At 43.2% G+C, this 16,609-nt stretch overlaps 1 protein-coding gene across 1 annotated transcript in view; it reads right to left on the reverse strand.

The window, feature by feature from the left end:
• The window catches only part of DNAAF11 (dynein axonemal assembly factor 11), a 408,750-nt gene that overhangs the window by 264,399 nt on the left and 127,742 nt on the right, over positions 1-16,609 (reverse strand). Inside the window, exon 5 of the mRNA XM_069621647.1 lies at positions 51-274. Coding sequence (XP_069477748.1) covers positions 51-274 — 224 coding nt within the window. The remainder of the gene's footprint in view (positions 1-50; positions 275-16,609) is intronic.

Below are 16,609 nucleotides of genomic sequence, written 5' to 3' on the forward strand. Positions count from 1 at the left end.
GAGACCTGTAGTGTTGTTGATGTACCAGCGCCCCATTGTGCATTACATACATGGTGTTGTTGATGTCCGTGTACCAGCGCCCATCAAACCCAGGCTTGTTCCCCTTAGTTTTCGAGGAAGCTTTCTCTTGCAGTTTTGCCAGCGCCTCTTCCTTTTGCTTAACTCGTTTCCTTAGGTAGGTTTGTTCCTGATCTCGGATTTGTTGTCGCACCACTGGATAACTCTGTTGTGCTCGAATCCGTTCGGTTCGTTCAATTTCTTTGCCATCCAACCACTGCGAAAAAGGAAAATTGAAACTCATCAAAACACGTAACACAATACGAGTACTGAGTACAAATGAAGCTAAAATATTTTACCAGTAAAAGCTTGCATGATTATGCTGGCAAACGCTTTTATCTACAAAGTACTGTTGAAGAAAGCGTTGCGCATAGATGATAACAATGACAAAAGGCAACGGAAGCTCTTTCAGTTGAAGGGGCTTGGAGCGAGTGCTGTTTGCAACAGAAAGTAACTTCTTATTATTAATTTATTGAACAAGGACCTAGCTTCAGGATGCAATGCGGAGAGAGAAGGGCGTGTTCACCTAGGTGATAAGGTGGAGCCATTCCTTACAGCTAGGAGTGGAAAGATGAAGGAAGAGACACGTGAGCAGCTACCGGCAGGTGATCATTTACTAATGGTGGATGCCTGTGTAGTACTTGCTATTAACTAATGCAAAGAGACTGTATGTAGACTTCCATCACCTGTACACAGACATTATTGGAATCTAGGAGTCTTTAGTTTCAATACTATTTGATTGGCAGAAACTGGGCACGACAACAGGTGTGTTTGTTCAAGTCTTGAGTAAGCCATTTTGAAACGTTCTATGATAAAAAGCGAAATATTTGCGAATGATAACTGAAAGGCCAAGATTTTGGCAATTAATTCATAGTGAGATTTATAAATGACATTAAAGGCAGCCAGCACCAGATAAGTGAGCCGCTTCTATCGGGGAACTGAAAAGGCGGTGATTGCAAAGCTATAGAATCTGCCTTGGTTACCCGGCGAGAATTGTTTGCTCCACTACCTATCTTATCGTTCCCAGGAATTATCCCCCTAATTCAGATGCTCCTGATGGCGTGTGCTTGGATGCAGAACTGGCTCCCAGGCTTTAATTTCTTTTGATTTTATGATTTATTCGTTATATTATCTGCTTTGTTAAAAAAAAATAATTAAAAAAAAAAGATTAAAAGTATATTCTTGGATACGCAAGAGCATATTTCGGATATCAGAATGGTGGTACACAAATGCATGATGCCAGTAGATGTTTTATATGTTTTTGATTTGTTGTTTGTGTATAGAGCTAGCACCACTTGCCTCCTACTACAGAGCACAGGGGAAGTTTCTTGAGGAAGTGCAAATGAGCGTCTCAATCCATTCCCTCTCTGTCAGACCACGGCTACTCTGCTGAACATTGACGTACTGCATAAGTGTATCTCATTTTAGAAAATCATAACAATGACACCTTTTTCTATGTTCAGTTGAGATTGTTTCTCCCACACTTCTTCAATCGAGTACCATTGACTCAGCACCCTCTGCATCAATCTAAGGTAACATCCTGAACACGTATATACCATAATAAGCTATTCCTCCACAATGTATAGGTCAAAATGGGAATATATAAAAGATGCCACACCACAGGTGATGAACTACACTTACAGGTATGGCACATACTCTTCTGCGGCATTAAATCTTTTGGAGATTTACATGCTTGTTTGAATGGATTATCAGGCAGTAATTCCTCGGGAATGGTCTAAAAGGCATGTGTTTAATCTAGGAGAATCTACAGCACTACCTAGTTTATACCTAGTATCCAGGCTATATTCGGGAGACATTTTCAAGAACGCACTGTGTACGGTTTTGCATATCTTCCTACTGGCCAGGAACGCCGCTGTGATCGATTCGTTTTTGGTAGTGGGATGTTACACAGACCGGAAGCTATATTTCGATCCATTCTGTAACATAATTGGATACAGTCCACTAGACAGTTTGCTATGGCTCGTTTAGTGATGGCCTGCCCTTGTTTTGCATGTTGCCTTGATGAAAGTGGATTAAGGGTTGGTCTTTTTATTATTTTGCTTTTCGTTCATGTATTCTACAGTCAATCTGAAGCATCAGGTCAAACAAGTCCGTTAATGAAGCAGGGCAAACCACAAACGCCAACTTGTCTGTGAGGTCTTGACTCAACAAGCCCTTTCGAAATACCATTTACTGTGTGCACTCCAGCCAACCTGTTTCTGCCATCAGTAGGGTGAACTTTGTTATGTGTGTCACAAGCTCCAAGGCCCCTTGTTGAAAATCCATCAAGGACTCTTCAGAGGAGCACAAATTGTCTGGTTTGCTAAACATGGTCTTGAGGGCTGCCAGGAAGGAGCTGTCTATGGTGTGGGTTTTAGGGGGTGTGATTGTGGGTTTCCTTGCAGATAAGACAAGAAGAGAAAATATTTCATTTTTGACGCCACTCTGTAACACTATGCTCAGTGTATATTATTTTTTCTTCAATCGCAGCGGAATCTGGTTATAGCGCTCCTGTCTTTTTTGGCTCCAGGTACTGCTGGTTACCATAATCTGGATTTCGGATGATCACTCAAAAGTGCTGAGAAAGGACTTTTGGCGACCTCAGGTTAATGCCGCAAGGCCACTGAGCCAGTAGACCGTGGGTGTCTGGACCGGCCCCAACAAAGAACAGTTCATCTGTGCCGGATATTGTCATGGTGGTGCCAGTATCCCTACACTGCTCTCCTGAGGAAGCTGTGACTGGAAGTATGCAGGAGCCGCCATAACTTACCAAGAAATAATCCACCATGTGACACCCTTTGGACATGAACATAGAGATTTGTAGATTGGGTATTCCCTATTTTTTGTTATCGGGGGTCGAATCAGAACTATAGGGAGACTATAAAGCAATAAGAAGAAACTCAGAACGACTACCCCTCTCTATTGTCCCTTAATGAACGCCTGTCAGTAACTCGCATCTATCTACTTATTGTTCAGCAGATAAGTCAGCTCTTTACAAAGAAACACTTTTTCTCAATATCAAATTTATACAATTTGATTAAATCTACCTTGTTTTAAAACACAACTAAAAAACATGTGATCACATGTATCAATTACGTCAATCATAAAAACAACACAATACTCTGAAGTCTATAATACATACAGGTGGGTTGTCACGTTCACCAAACATTTTTAACTCTTTTTCAACAATTTTCTTGGAACCAATTATTTTGAAGAACCCGTTTAGGGGTATGTAAAGTATTGGGGATACAAACACTTGACCATGAAGCATACCACTACTTTGTCACTACGGTATCTGGTCAATTCATTGACAACCAAAGCATCGACAGCCATACCATCAAATGATATGCAACAAAATTGCATTTCGTTGTATATAATTCGATGGATCCATCGAAATTAGTGGGGTTAGGGTTGGGGCTAGGGTTAGATTAGGGGTTAGATTAGGGTTAGGGGTGGGTTATGGTTGGAGCTAGGGTTGTTAGATTAAGGGTTACATCAGGGTTAGTGTTGGCGGTTAGGGTTGGGGCTAGGGTTAGATTAAGGGTTACATTAGGGTTAGGGTTGGGGCTAGGGTTAAATTAAGGGTTACATGAAAGTTAGGGTTGGAGCTAGGGTTAGATTAAAGGTTTCATTAGGGTTAGGGCTAGGGTTAGTTTAAGGGTTACATTAGGGTTGGGGCTAGGGTTAGGGTGGGGCTAGGGTTAGATTAAGAGTTACATTAGGGTTAGGGTTGGGGCTAGGGTTAGGCTTAGATTAAGGGTTACTTTAGGGTTAGGGTTGGGGCCGTGGGGGTTGGCGGGCAACCCACCCACCCCAATATACAAACAAAATTGAAACGTTACAAGGAGCTGGCCAGTGCCGAAATTTCAGCACTGGACAGCTCCATGTAACATTTTAAAGTTACAAAAAAAAACGATTGAACTGCTATGTTTTACATGGAAAAGGATAGCCTATTGATGCTTTGGCATTCAATCCTTTTTATTAGATGGTTTGTTGTTTTTTTTCCGATGTAATCACTATAAACCGTCACTACAGTTAGTGTGAGAAGGCTAAATATGATATTAAATTTTTCTTATTCTCCCTGGGCTTTCTGATCTAATCTCTGATTTTGGTCAATAATAAAGTTCAGTTATAGCAACCAGTGTCTTAGTGTTGCAATTAGAATTCAATTCATCCCCCATTTGGTGCGTCAAATGACTTCAAATAACAGAGTTAAAAACTACTACTACTAGTGTTTTTAACTCTGTTATTTGAAGTAAACGGAATATTATTATCTTGGTTATAGATAATTGAAGACGCACCAATTGGGGGATGAATTGACTTCTCAGAAACAATGATTTTGTCCTGAAGATGGCCGAAACAATAAGTAGACCAACAGCACTTAAGATTGTGCAGTATGTGTTTGAGTGGCCGAAACATATGCCGACTTGAAAGGAAACCTTCATCTGGTTGTTTTCCTCTCTATAATTGCAACACTAAGACACTGGTTGCTATAACTGAACTTTATTATTGACCAAAATCAGAGATTAGATCAGAAAGCACAGGGAGGATAAGAACAATTGAATATTATCTTTAGCCTTCTCACACTAACTGTAGTGACAAAGTAGTGGTATGCTTCATGGTCAAGTGTTTGTATCCCCAATACTTTACATACCCCTAAACAGATTCTTCAAAGAAATTGGTCCCAAGAAAATTGTTGAAAAAGAGTTAAAAATGTTTGGTGAACGTGACAACCCACCTGTATGTATTATAGACTTCAGAGTGTTGTGTTGTTTTTCTATGATTGACGTAATTGATACAAGTGATCACATGTTTTTAGTTGTGTTTTAAAACAAGGTAGATTTAATAAAATTGTATAACTTTGATGTTGAGAAAAAGTGTTTCTTTGTAAAGAGCTGATTTATCTGCTGAACGAATAATTAGATAGATGCGAGGTACTGACAGGCGTTCATTAAGGGACAATAGAGAGGGGTAGTCGTTCTGAGTTTCTCCTTATTGCATGAACATAGAGGGCAGACTAATGCCCCATACCAATAAGTATTATTGTTCTAAATAAGGCAGGAATAGTGTGCTGGAAGGCCGGTTAAGTGACTTTTGATGTTTCGGGTCGCTTGCCTGTGACCGATTTAAGGAGCGGGTTTGGATGGCGGAGCATGTTAGTTGTTTGGGAATGTGTTACTGGCACTAAACCAGCAGGCTGCCCAGTGTCAAACACCCTGCATGCACGACAAAGAAAAAGGTAACGAGTCCTTATTAAACACTCCATGGGGTTATCAGGAGGAGGTGATTCAGGTCAGCTTGTGCGATGTATGCGTAGCCAGTAAGAGGAGCTGAGTGATTTCTATTACGAGTGGTCAAAAGGTTGACATGTTTAGGGGATAAGCAAAAATAGGGCGTAAATTGTGGGTTGGGTATGTTGTTTTAAATAATTATTTTGAATGTTTTATTGCTGTATCTTGGCGATTGTCTATTCCTTTTACCCTGAATAAGATCTGGAAACATTCTGGAAGTGGTAATTAAGTTGAGTTTGGAAATAAACCCTTCAGGACTCAAGTTATATGTATCTGCACAAGGTCTGAATATATTCAGACTTCGCTAGGAGGCAGAGCTCAAAAGAGGATTCTCTGTCTGTGTTTCTGATTCAGATAGGAAAAATAAAATGGTAACGGGAAAACACAGAAGCAGGTGGGATATGTGAGACAGGCATGGTATCAACAGAGATGACAGAGACAACAGAGATATATTTCTAAACAAAACTTTATTAATCATCGTAATGCCTAACTAACCCTATGCTATGGTGGGATTTTCCCTGCCTAAAAAAAATCTAAGGAAAGTCTGTGTCCACAAGTCCAAATCAAAAGTCTGTCAGTGTCAAAACCTATGCTTGTCCTCACAACTACAACAATATCTAGTGGGGAAATGTAGTGTTCAAGTTCAATATAGTTCCAATGTAACTTCGTTTCAAGGAGGTTTGATCACATTCTGAAGTTACCTGCTGTTGATTCCCAGGTATCACAGTTCACATCAAAAGAGGGTCTTGAGTTTCCCTTCCCCAAGTTCAAATTTAACCAAGTTCATACAACACTGTGACCTTGGAAATCCCTTCCACAGGATAAACACTTTCCAGTTCTTTGATCCTCAGGGTTCCCTTCCCCAAGATTTATACTGAGCAGTTAACTTTTTTTCTCTGTTCATAAGTTTACAAATGAATACACGGGCCACTTGACCCATCCTTTGGTTAGCTTCACACAGGACACACACTTATTTGCTGTTTTTCCAATATTTAGTGGGTTCTGGTTTAGGCACAGTTGTCAGACCAAACAGTCCACCCATCACAGGTCACGCAAACCATATGTTTCCCCAAAGGCCACTGATCAGTAATATTCAAGACAACTCTTGAATTTCCTTATATGTCTTGCACACTATTCGTAAGGTGTTTTTCTGGCAGTGTGTTACTTGAGGCACTTGATTGTCCCAGAATGATTATGCAGTCTTTAGCATTGCATAATCTGATCAAGTAACAACCTTCTTTTCATTAAATTCTTCATAATTGCAGCATTCACTTGGCTTCACTCAAACCACGACTTTCCCGTCGCCCCAATATTCAGTAAGTGTAATGTTGCGTTGCATTTGTCAGGATAACACCTTTCATTCACTTTGATTTTCATTAAGTGTAGCTTTAAGTTGTGCCAACTTGAATAGCACCTTTAATTTAAATTTGTATTCTATAAGTGCAGTTTTAAGTTGTGTAGCCTTGAATAGCACCTTTCATTTAGTTCGGTTTTCAATAAATGCTAGTATGCATTTCTTCCGTGGCCCGTTACCATCGCCATGGTCCCTCGGGGCACTCCGGCATCCCTAGTGTCTCCCGACACTGACCGGGTCTCTGCAACTCTGCTTGGTGGCTTCTCCCCAAGCGGGAAAGCTAACTCGCCTGTTCACTGGGTTCCTCACTCCACACAAGCCAGCCTTTGTGCTTGGTTCCGCCTCTGCTCCCTGGCAGCACCTGCTGTACGCCTTCCCTCTCAAGGGTTCACAGTCCTGCACAGTCACCTCAGCAAGACTCTCGGGATCTCCATCGGTGCGTCAGCATCTCGGCTTCTTGCTCCTCAGTACGGCAACTTCTCGGTTCCTTTTCCCTTCTGCCACTGCATCTCCCATGTGTTTCTGATTTCCACCTTTTATACTTTTTCCTCCTACTAACAGCCTGCAGGTGAAATGAGGTATACTCAATTGCCTGACAATGCTTAAGCTTTTAGTGCGACATGCCTGATCTTTATTACTATATGCCTCCAGACTACTCTTCTTCGTCTCAGTACCAGAGTGGTGTTTATAATAGGAACTCTGTTGTTGTCGTCCTCCTCCTCCTCGTCCTCCTCCTCCTCCAAAAACTAAAGGGGAGTATGGGAGGAGATTGTCAATAGCCCATAATGGCTAAGGGAGGTGAGGGTAGGTCAATATCAGGAAAGGGGGATACCATGTCCGGCCTTTGTGCACCCGCTCTCCAATCTAAAAGGATCCTCCACTCAGGTGATCCTCCCTCGCTTGTCCACCCCCAGGGTTGGGATCCAAAAGCGATGACCCTTCCCTAGCCACCTGAACAGAAGATCCCTGGGGAATAGATGCGAGAGTACCTTCAGGTTTCTGACAGATAGCAATTCCTGACACCGGCAAATAAATGCTGGTATTACCGGCACCAGAATTTCCAGTGCTGGTAATACCTGTAATATCCCAGTAATACCAGGATATCAGGAGGTGGAAACGCTAGGGCAGTTTTGCAGTATCCCGCTGGAATTACCGGAGGGATACCGTGAAACTTGTAATGGCCCTCTATATATATGTTTAAGAAATCACAAGTAGTACTGTTGGAGACTCTTGGCATTACCTGAACCAACTGCACAAATACACCTTACTTCCACATAGAAGGGACTTTTAATTTGGACAAATCAGGAGCACTCCGATGAGCTTTAGAAGAACAAAAGAGTAAGATAGCCCCTAAGTATAGAGCAATGAGGGTGTTTGCGACTTGGTTAGAAGAAGCAAGAGGGAGACACAATGGCTGTTAAATTAAGAGTCTGTGGAAGCTTAACAGCAGGTTGCAGGGGCAGATAAAATGTCTAAGGGCAAGTGGATTGTCAGACAAATTGTCTCACCTGTGCCCCCAAATAGTAGAAGGAAAAACGGAAACCAAGCAGGATGATCAAGACAATGTTGACTTGTTCACTGATGTGCATGCAGCAGTGGACCTAGGCCAGCAACATGCGGAACAATGGGGTGCAGGCATAGAGAGTTGCTGCACCCTTTGCATCAGCACTGCCTTGACTGAGCGATCTGGGAGCCCAAGAGGAGCCCATGTTGCCTGACGCACCGCCTCCTTAAGCTCCGGCTGCGACAAAGGGAGGCACGGTGTATGGGAGAATCTTATAGGTCCTCCAGGCATTCCTTGGTTAAATGCTAGCAGGGGATGAGGAGGATGGGCATCAGCAGCCCAACCTCTTTACAGTACATGTTCCATGGAAGACATGAGACACTGACTAGTTGAGGGGACGAACTGCCCGGATTCCAATTCCTGCAATGTGGATGCCCTTCTACAGGCTAGGGAGAGAATAATTACAGCCATCCCTGAACTTTGCCCCTGGAACACTGATTGGGCCAAGATAGGTTACTGTAAGGAAAACAAGAGAAAATCGACTACATACTGCTTAGATCGTTTGAAAGTAGTATTTGCATATCATTCAGGTATTACTAAAGCAGATGAAACCGCCCAAGAGGCCATAGCAAACTTCTTTGCTGCCGGGTTACTACTCAAGGTGCAAGCCCAGTTAAAGAACGTGTGCATCAGATTGCAGACTAAACGCCTAGCAGAGCTGGTGATGGTTGTGAGCCACTGCATAGTGTACAAAGAGCAGAAGAAGGAGACCTTTGAGAATACACTTATGACCCTCCAGATGCAAAACATACAGGGACAAGTGCAAGGACAGATACAAACGCACAGAACAATTCCCAAAGAGGGGGCACATCTCAAAATAGGGATCCCCTATTTCGTGGTCTACCTGCCCCCAGGACAAATGGGACTAGGGGGATAGACGAGGGGCTACCCACATCAAGAAGGATAATCGAGTTCCTGGGGCTAGCAGAATCAGCATACACAATGTGGACTAACAGGAGTGCAGGGGCAGAGGGTACCACCAGTAAAACCGCTAGTTTTCAATTACTGTAAGCGGATAGTGCACTGAAATAACTAGTGCCTATAAAGACCTCACAGACCCAAATTCTAGGGCAACCAGGCACAAAGTAGCATCTAAGGACCCCCTGCATATAATCACACCCTCTGTCAAGATGCAAACTAGGGAGCCCCAACTCATTTGAAATGATATGATATGGCATTTGTAACGCGCCTATACACAAGTGTTTCAAGGCGCGACGAGGCAGGGAGGGGGAACAAGGGGAAGACAGACAACGATCCTACTAGGCCAGGTGTCATTTAGATCGCGCAAGTGCAGGGGTAGGGGGGAGGGAAAAAGTGCAAGGGGAAAGGGGAGAGGGGGAAGTGCAGTACATGGTAAGTAGAATAAAAATAAATAATAGGGCCAGCTGGTGGCAAGTGCAAGGTAAGTGCAGACAAGTGCTGGGAAGGGGGGGCTGATGGGATACAGAGACAGTACCGCAGTGCAGGGGTTGCCAGGGGGGCAGTGCAAATGAAGAGTGGCTGGGCCAAGGACCGAAGTCGGTGAGAGTGGCCCAGTTGCAGATTCAGTGCAGTTTCAGTGAAGAATTTAGCAGGGGAGAGGGAGAGAGAAAGCAGAAGCAAAGAGGAAGGTTTTGAGGTGCTTCCGGAACCAGAGATGGTTCTCCTCAAGTTTCAGGGAGGCAGGAAGGCTGTTCCAGAGGGAGGCCCCTGCTGCGGAGAGAGATCTACCCCCAGCTCGTTGCTTCGAGAAGCAGCTGACCCTGAGGGAGTTGGAGACGGATGAGCGAAGGGCTCGGGAAGGAAGATATTTAGGAAGAGAGAGTTGAAGGTATTTAGGTCCCAGGCCTGAGAAGGCCTTGTGGACAATGCAGAGGGTTTTGAACTTAATCCTCGCACCAGTGGGAGCCAGTGTAGAGATTTCAGTCCTGGAGAGATACAGTGCCTGGGCTTGAGGCCAAGGACAAGTCTCGCAGTCCTGTTCTGGATTCATTTCCAAAACCTAAACGCTTCAGCCTTCACCCTGGGACCTCAATTTACCCTTCAAGGGGACAAGGACCCGCTCTGACTAAAGCGAGGAGACGAGGTCCCAATGGATCCCCTAATCCAAAAAGATCACGATGGATCGTATATGCAATGTAGTGTAGAGTGAATCTCCTTACCTTTCTTAGTGGAAACAGGGGCCAGTAAGTCAGTACTACCTATGGAACACTTCCGATGCACCAGTGTCCACAGAATGTGATAGCCTTAGGTATATCCAATACCCCAGTCTAACACTCAGCTGCAGACTTCTGTACAATCACTCTAGGCCCTATTACTAACACCCATCTGCTTGTTGAGTCCCTCAGCACCAGTTAATCTGCTAGGCAGAGAACTATTATTCAAATGTAGGTGAACAATCTATCGGACCCCCGATCGGATATTCCTTAACATTCCCCACACTAACGCTGAAGCGTTTCTCAAGACACTCCATATAGACCCAGAGGAAGGAATGCCAAGTGGGGGAGAGTGGCCAGATGACTTAAAAGCACTAATCAATTCCATACCCTTCTCTACCCACAATCATAAAAGTGGGGTTATATCCACTCTGCCGGAGCTGCTAGAATCAAGGTACACCCTTTTAAGAAGCTGACACACATTCCTCTGTACCCCTAAAACCTGAAGCAGAGCTAGGAATCACTCTCGTTATTGACTCCCTCCTAAATCAGGTATAATTGCCCTGACCATCAGCCCATGCAACATTGGAGGCAAAACATATGACATGGTTTGATAAAATGGAGGGGAAATTGTGGAGCTCGGTCCTAAGACTACCAAATGTGGTACCAATAGAAGCCATAAGATGCAAACCAGGCTTAGTGTCATTGGCTGCACTGTAGAAAATATGCTGCAGCAAACTCTGTCAATGCCTGTGGACGAAATGGAAGCTATCAATACACAGAAATGCCTAAGAAAAGGCCATGGAGTGGGACATAGCTAATAACCTAGCGATCTTTTGCATAAAGAAGCAGTACACACAATACACTATGCAGGACCCAGAAGCTACTTAATGAAAGTCTGTAACCAGGAATTACTTTGATTCACTCTATTGCTCTGCTTAAACATATTACTGTGGTACGAGTATGTGGGGGCTTGGACTTGTGTTCCGTATAAAGACAGATTGTGTCAATTGTGTAGGAGAGAGGTGGAAACGATCAGACACCTACTAACAGAATGTAGCTGTTTGCAGGAAGACTATAATAGGGGTTACAGGACCTGGTAAGTGATTATAGAATGGTAACCACAGACAAATTCTGGTCCGCCATCCTCACGGCAGAAACATTGTTGTATGTGGGGGCTGCATATCACATCTGTAAAAGAATAACAAATAAGAATAATGATGCAAGAAAAAAATTAGATAAAGGATGAATTGTATTTTACTTGAACTCCACTAGTAGGAAGACTATATACAGTGCCCTATCTTTTACGAATACTTGTTTTAATATTATGTTGATGATTTTAATTAATGCTATGTAATATATGATATGATATACACATAATTTGTAACTAATGCTGTGCAAAGCTTTTTAATATTATGTTGATTTTAATCAATGCTATGTAATATGATATATGTACAGACTTTGTAATTGAGTAATGCGATGTAATGCTATGGAATGAATTTAACTGTTTATATGAAATTTGTATAAGGTTTTAATTAACAAATTGCACTCTTAACTAAATAAAAATTTGAAAAATGATTGAAGTCCATCGGTTAATCGCTCCCTCCCAAAAGAAAGCAGTACATAAGAACACAAAACCACAGTGAGTCACACAAATGAGAGCATTCTCAGGCATGTTTGAGTATTGCCAGCAGTGGATTTTGGGAAATTCAAAAAGTGTTAAACCCCCTGTAACAGTACACCAGAGTGAACACCATTGAACCCCTGCAGTGGTCTCCAGAGGCTGAAAAAGCCGACATTTAGATAAAGAATAGTCTGCCTAGGGTACCTGCACTAGGACGATTTCCTGATTATAAGAAAGGGTTGACTCTCTACTGTCATGAGAGAAATGGCTTTGCCCTAGCTGTCCTTTACCAGAAACAAGGCATTTACCATAACCCAGTGGCTTAATATAGTAAGAAATTCGAATCTGTTGCTGCAGGAATGCCGCCTTGTTTGATATCAGTAACAGCAGCCACACTAGAGAGGAACAGTTTGAGAATAAAGTCTAAGGATTTTCTTTGGAGGTCGCCATATCACACTCAGTTGTCTCCCTGTTGCTAAAAAATAAACCCAACACATGCCTTTGAATTTGTCCAATGTCACTTTGGTTAGGTGTTTAGTACTAAACTCAGCCTCTTTGCTCCCCACTCCCAAGGATGGGAACTGCATGACAGCGAACGGCATGATTGTGTGGTCATCACTGATTTCTTACTAATACCCTGAACAGACTTAATGGATGTACCCCTCCCCGAGGCAAACCTGACTTACTTTGTTGATGGGATTTGCTACTGGGATCAAAATGGAAAGGTAGTTGCTGGGTACATGGTATGTGAGCCTGGGGAGGTGGTGAAAAGTGGGAAGTTACCCCAGGTTAATTCTGCACAGATTTCAGAACTGGTGGCACTTGCACAGGCTTGCAGTCTATGTGTTCCTCAATCTGTTAACATTTATACAGATTCCCAATATGCGTTTGGGGTAGCCCACAATTTCATCAACTCTGGGAACACCCTGGAAGATTTGGTTTTCATGCAGAAAAATGCCCCCTCCAATGAGAAAGACAACTGAATAAGGAAGGATGTTGATAACACAATGGCTCTCTGTGATGAGATGACCAAGGTTCATTAGTGGCACAAGGGATTGTGACTTTGATGACTGGCGACTATAAACTACATTATATCCGCTGCTGTGAGGTTGTGAAGATATTTAGAAGCATTGAACTTAATAAAATATATACTTTCTGGAATATCATCAGGATTAAAGGCACCATTCTCATCAAAAGGATGCCTCCGGTGGTAAATCAGATAAGTCTATGGTGGTAAGAATTATATTTGTTGGTTCCCTCGGCTCACCTTGTGGTTTTCTTTTGTCTCCTAGGTGCCGAAGTTCGGCGAAGAAATGATGGAGGCAGCGCCGACCCGAAGGATGCTGTGAAGACTGGCGAGTATTGCGCGGCGCTGCAGTTGGAGGTGCGTGCATGCAGAAATTATGTTCTCTACAGGTCCGGAGACAAGATGGATCCAGAATCAGGTGTGGAATAGAAATAAGTTCATTTTCTAACCTTGTCCCTTTCTTCCCTCTTTGGTTTAGGAGCTCCGGATTCGAGGCAGGCGTGGCAGAAGACTGGATGCAGGCTGCAGGCACGGTGAGTGTTACGCTGCTGGATGCAGAATAACGCAAAGCGTGTGTTGCTGGTCGGGTGTGGTTTAAATAGCCTCAAAAGTAGTCCCAGGTAAGAAGTCCCTAGAACCACACCCGAGTAAAAATAATCCCTTTCAGGCTTCATGTTGGATTGGAGTCATTTGCAGCATGGTCTGCCTGAGGTAAGTAATGACTATGAGCATGGTGCCTTAGGCGCCAGGACTGATTCCTACTATGAGCCTGGCGCCTAAGGCGCCAGGACTGAACCCAGATAGCCCCTAGCCGGGGCTGCTGAGGTTTTACTAAACGTATAGATGCCTGCTCCTGGGGCTGATGGGCTTGGTCCGGATGCCTGGTGGTAGGCATCATGACAGCACTCCGGGCCCTGGTTTGTCTGGGAAGTTCCGATGGAATCTTTTCACCAACTGAGGTGCATGGACGTGGTCACTAGGTTCCCATGACCTTTCTTGTGGTCCGTAGCCCTTCCAATCGATTAAATAAAAAAGTTTTGATTTAACCATCTTGGAGTCCAGGACATTTTTTACCTCGAATTCAGGTTCTCCATCTATCAAGATGGGGTCGGGTGGTTTGGTTAATTTAGTTCCTGGTTGAACTGGTTTTAAAAGTGAAACATGAAAGACAGAATGAATGCGCATATTAGAGGGTAATTCCAATTTGACGGCTACCGGGTTGATAATGGCCTTAATAGTGTAAGGTCCCAAATATCTAGGGTTAAACGTCCAAGTTCCCTTCTGAGGTATGTGTTTTGTAGCCAGCCAAACTTGATCCCCAATCTGGTATTGTGGAGTTTCACTTCTATGTTGATCAGCATTTTTCTTATATTTCTCTTTTGCTTGTTTCAAATGTTCTGTTGCCTCTTTAAAGGCTTGTGTAATAGTACAATTCAAATGAATGACTGCAGGCATTTCTAAATGCTGAGGCGAATCTAGTTCTGAGGTTCGAGGGTGATGTCCATATATGGCATAAAAGGTGCTTTGTCCGGTTCCTGAATGTACAGAGTTATTGTATGCATACTCGGAAATCCATAAAATATCTTTCCAATTACTTTCGGTCTGGTGTAACATGCAACTTAGGTACTGTTCAAGGGTCTGGTTGGTCCTCTCTGTCTGACCATCGGTCTGGGGATGGTGACTGGTTGATAACCTCACGTCGATTTGCACCAGTTGACAACATTTCTTCCAAAAATGTGAAATGAATTGACTACCTCGGTCAGAGACCAATACGGAAGGAAATCTGTGTATTCGAACAATGTTTTCGAGGAATTCCTTGGCCAGAATTGAAGCAGAAGGTAATCCCTTTAGAGGAATAAAGTGGGCCATCTTGGAAAAAAGATCCACAATAACTAGAATGGTGTTAAATACATTACATAGAGGTAGATCTGTGATAAAGTCTAACGATAAGGTGTACCATGGTGTAGGTGGAATATCCAAAGGTTGTAAGAGGCCAGCTGGTTTTTTCTTCTGACTTTTGTTTTGGGCGCAAATGCCACAAGACATTACAAATGACTTTACGTCTTTTCGCCAGGTGGGCCACCAGAATTGTCTCTTAATTTTAGCTTCAGTTTTTGTGATACCTGGGTGTCCTTCCATCAGGGTGTCATGATAATTGGAGATGACTAGTTCTTGTAGTTCCTTGTGTGGTAGAAATAGTCGGCCTTGATAATAAGGTAGGTCATTGATGACTGAGTAGTCCGGGCCTTTCTTCACCCAGTCCTGCAGGGCTGTTGGATCGAAGAGTTGTTGGATCTTTACTTGAATATCCTCTAGTGCAGAGGTCGCCAAACAGTCGATCGCGGGCGACTAGTAGTTCGCCTGAGCCTTTTCAGTCGCCCGCGCTGAAGATACCGAAAAATAAACATTTATCCTAAGTTATATTATTTAATGGTGCTTTTTGCAGCCATGTTCCGTGTTCAGGATCCGAACCCTAGTCACGCCAATGGCAGGCAGAGAGCTTGGCTACTGTGCCACTTGGAACTGCTTGTAAATCCACTTCACCCAGTAGCATTTTGGTCCAGAAAGTTCTCAGCACCCGAGTTAAACTATGCGGTTACTAATAAGGAGTTATTAGCCATCAAGTCCGCCTTCAAGGCTTGGTGGCATTATCTTCTCGGTGCTAGGCATACCATCACTGTAATCACCAATCACAGGAATCTGCAGTATTTGAAAACAGCCAAGGCCCAATCATCGCGTCAACTTCGATGGGCATTATTCTTTTCCGAATTCGATTTTGTGATCACTTATCGACCAGGTTGTAAAAACGGCAAGGCAGATGCCTTATCCCGAATAGGGATGGGAGAAGCATATTCGAACCCGGAACCAGTGCCTATAATTTCAGAACAAAGAATTCTTGGCATGACTACTCTACAGACTTTAGAATATATTCATTTGAAAATCCAACAACTTTTCGATCCTGCAGCCCTGCAGGACTGGGTAAAGAAAGGCAAAGGTTATTCAGTCAGCAATGACCTACCTTACTATCAAGGGCATCCATTTCTACCACACAAGGAACTCTACAATTATCATGATGCTCTGATGGAAGGACATCCAGGTATCGCAAAAACTGAAGCTAAAATTAAAAGACAATTCTGGTGGCCCACCTGGCGAAAAGACAAAGTCATTTGTGCTATCTTGTGGGATCTGAGCCCAAAACAAAAGTCAAAAGAAAAAACCAGCTGGTCTTTTACAACCTTTGGATATTCCTCCTACACCTTGGCATTCTTTGTCTTTAGACTTTATTACTGATCTACCTCCATGTAATGGATTTAACACCATTCTAGTTATTGTGGATCTTTTTTCCAAGTTGGCCCACTTTATTCCTTTAAAGGGATTACCTTCCGCTTCAATCTTGGCCAAGGAATTTCTCAAAAACATTGTTCGAATACATGGATTTCCTTCTTTATTGGTCTCTGACCGAGGGAGCCAATTCATTTCTCAATTTTGGAAAAGATGTTGTTAATTAGCGCAAATCGACGTGAGGTTATCCACCAGTCACCACCCCCAGACCGATG

The sequence above is a fragment of the Ambystoma mexicanum genome, chromosome 5q (genome assembly GCF_040938575.1).
Source record: "Ambystoma mexicanum isolate Mex_15411 chromosome 5q, UKY_AmexF1_1, whole genome shotgun sequence".
Taxonomy (NCBI): Eukaryota; Metazoa; Chordata; class Amphibia; order Caudata; family Ambystomatidae; genus Ambystoma; species Ambystoma mexicanum.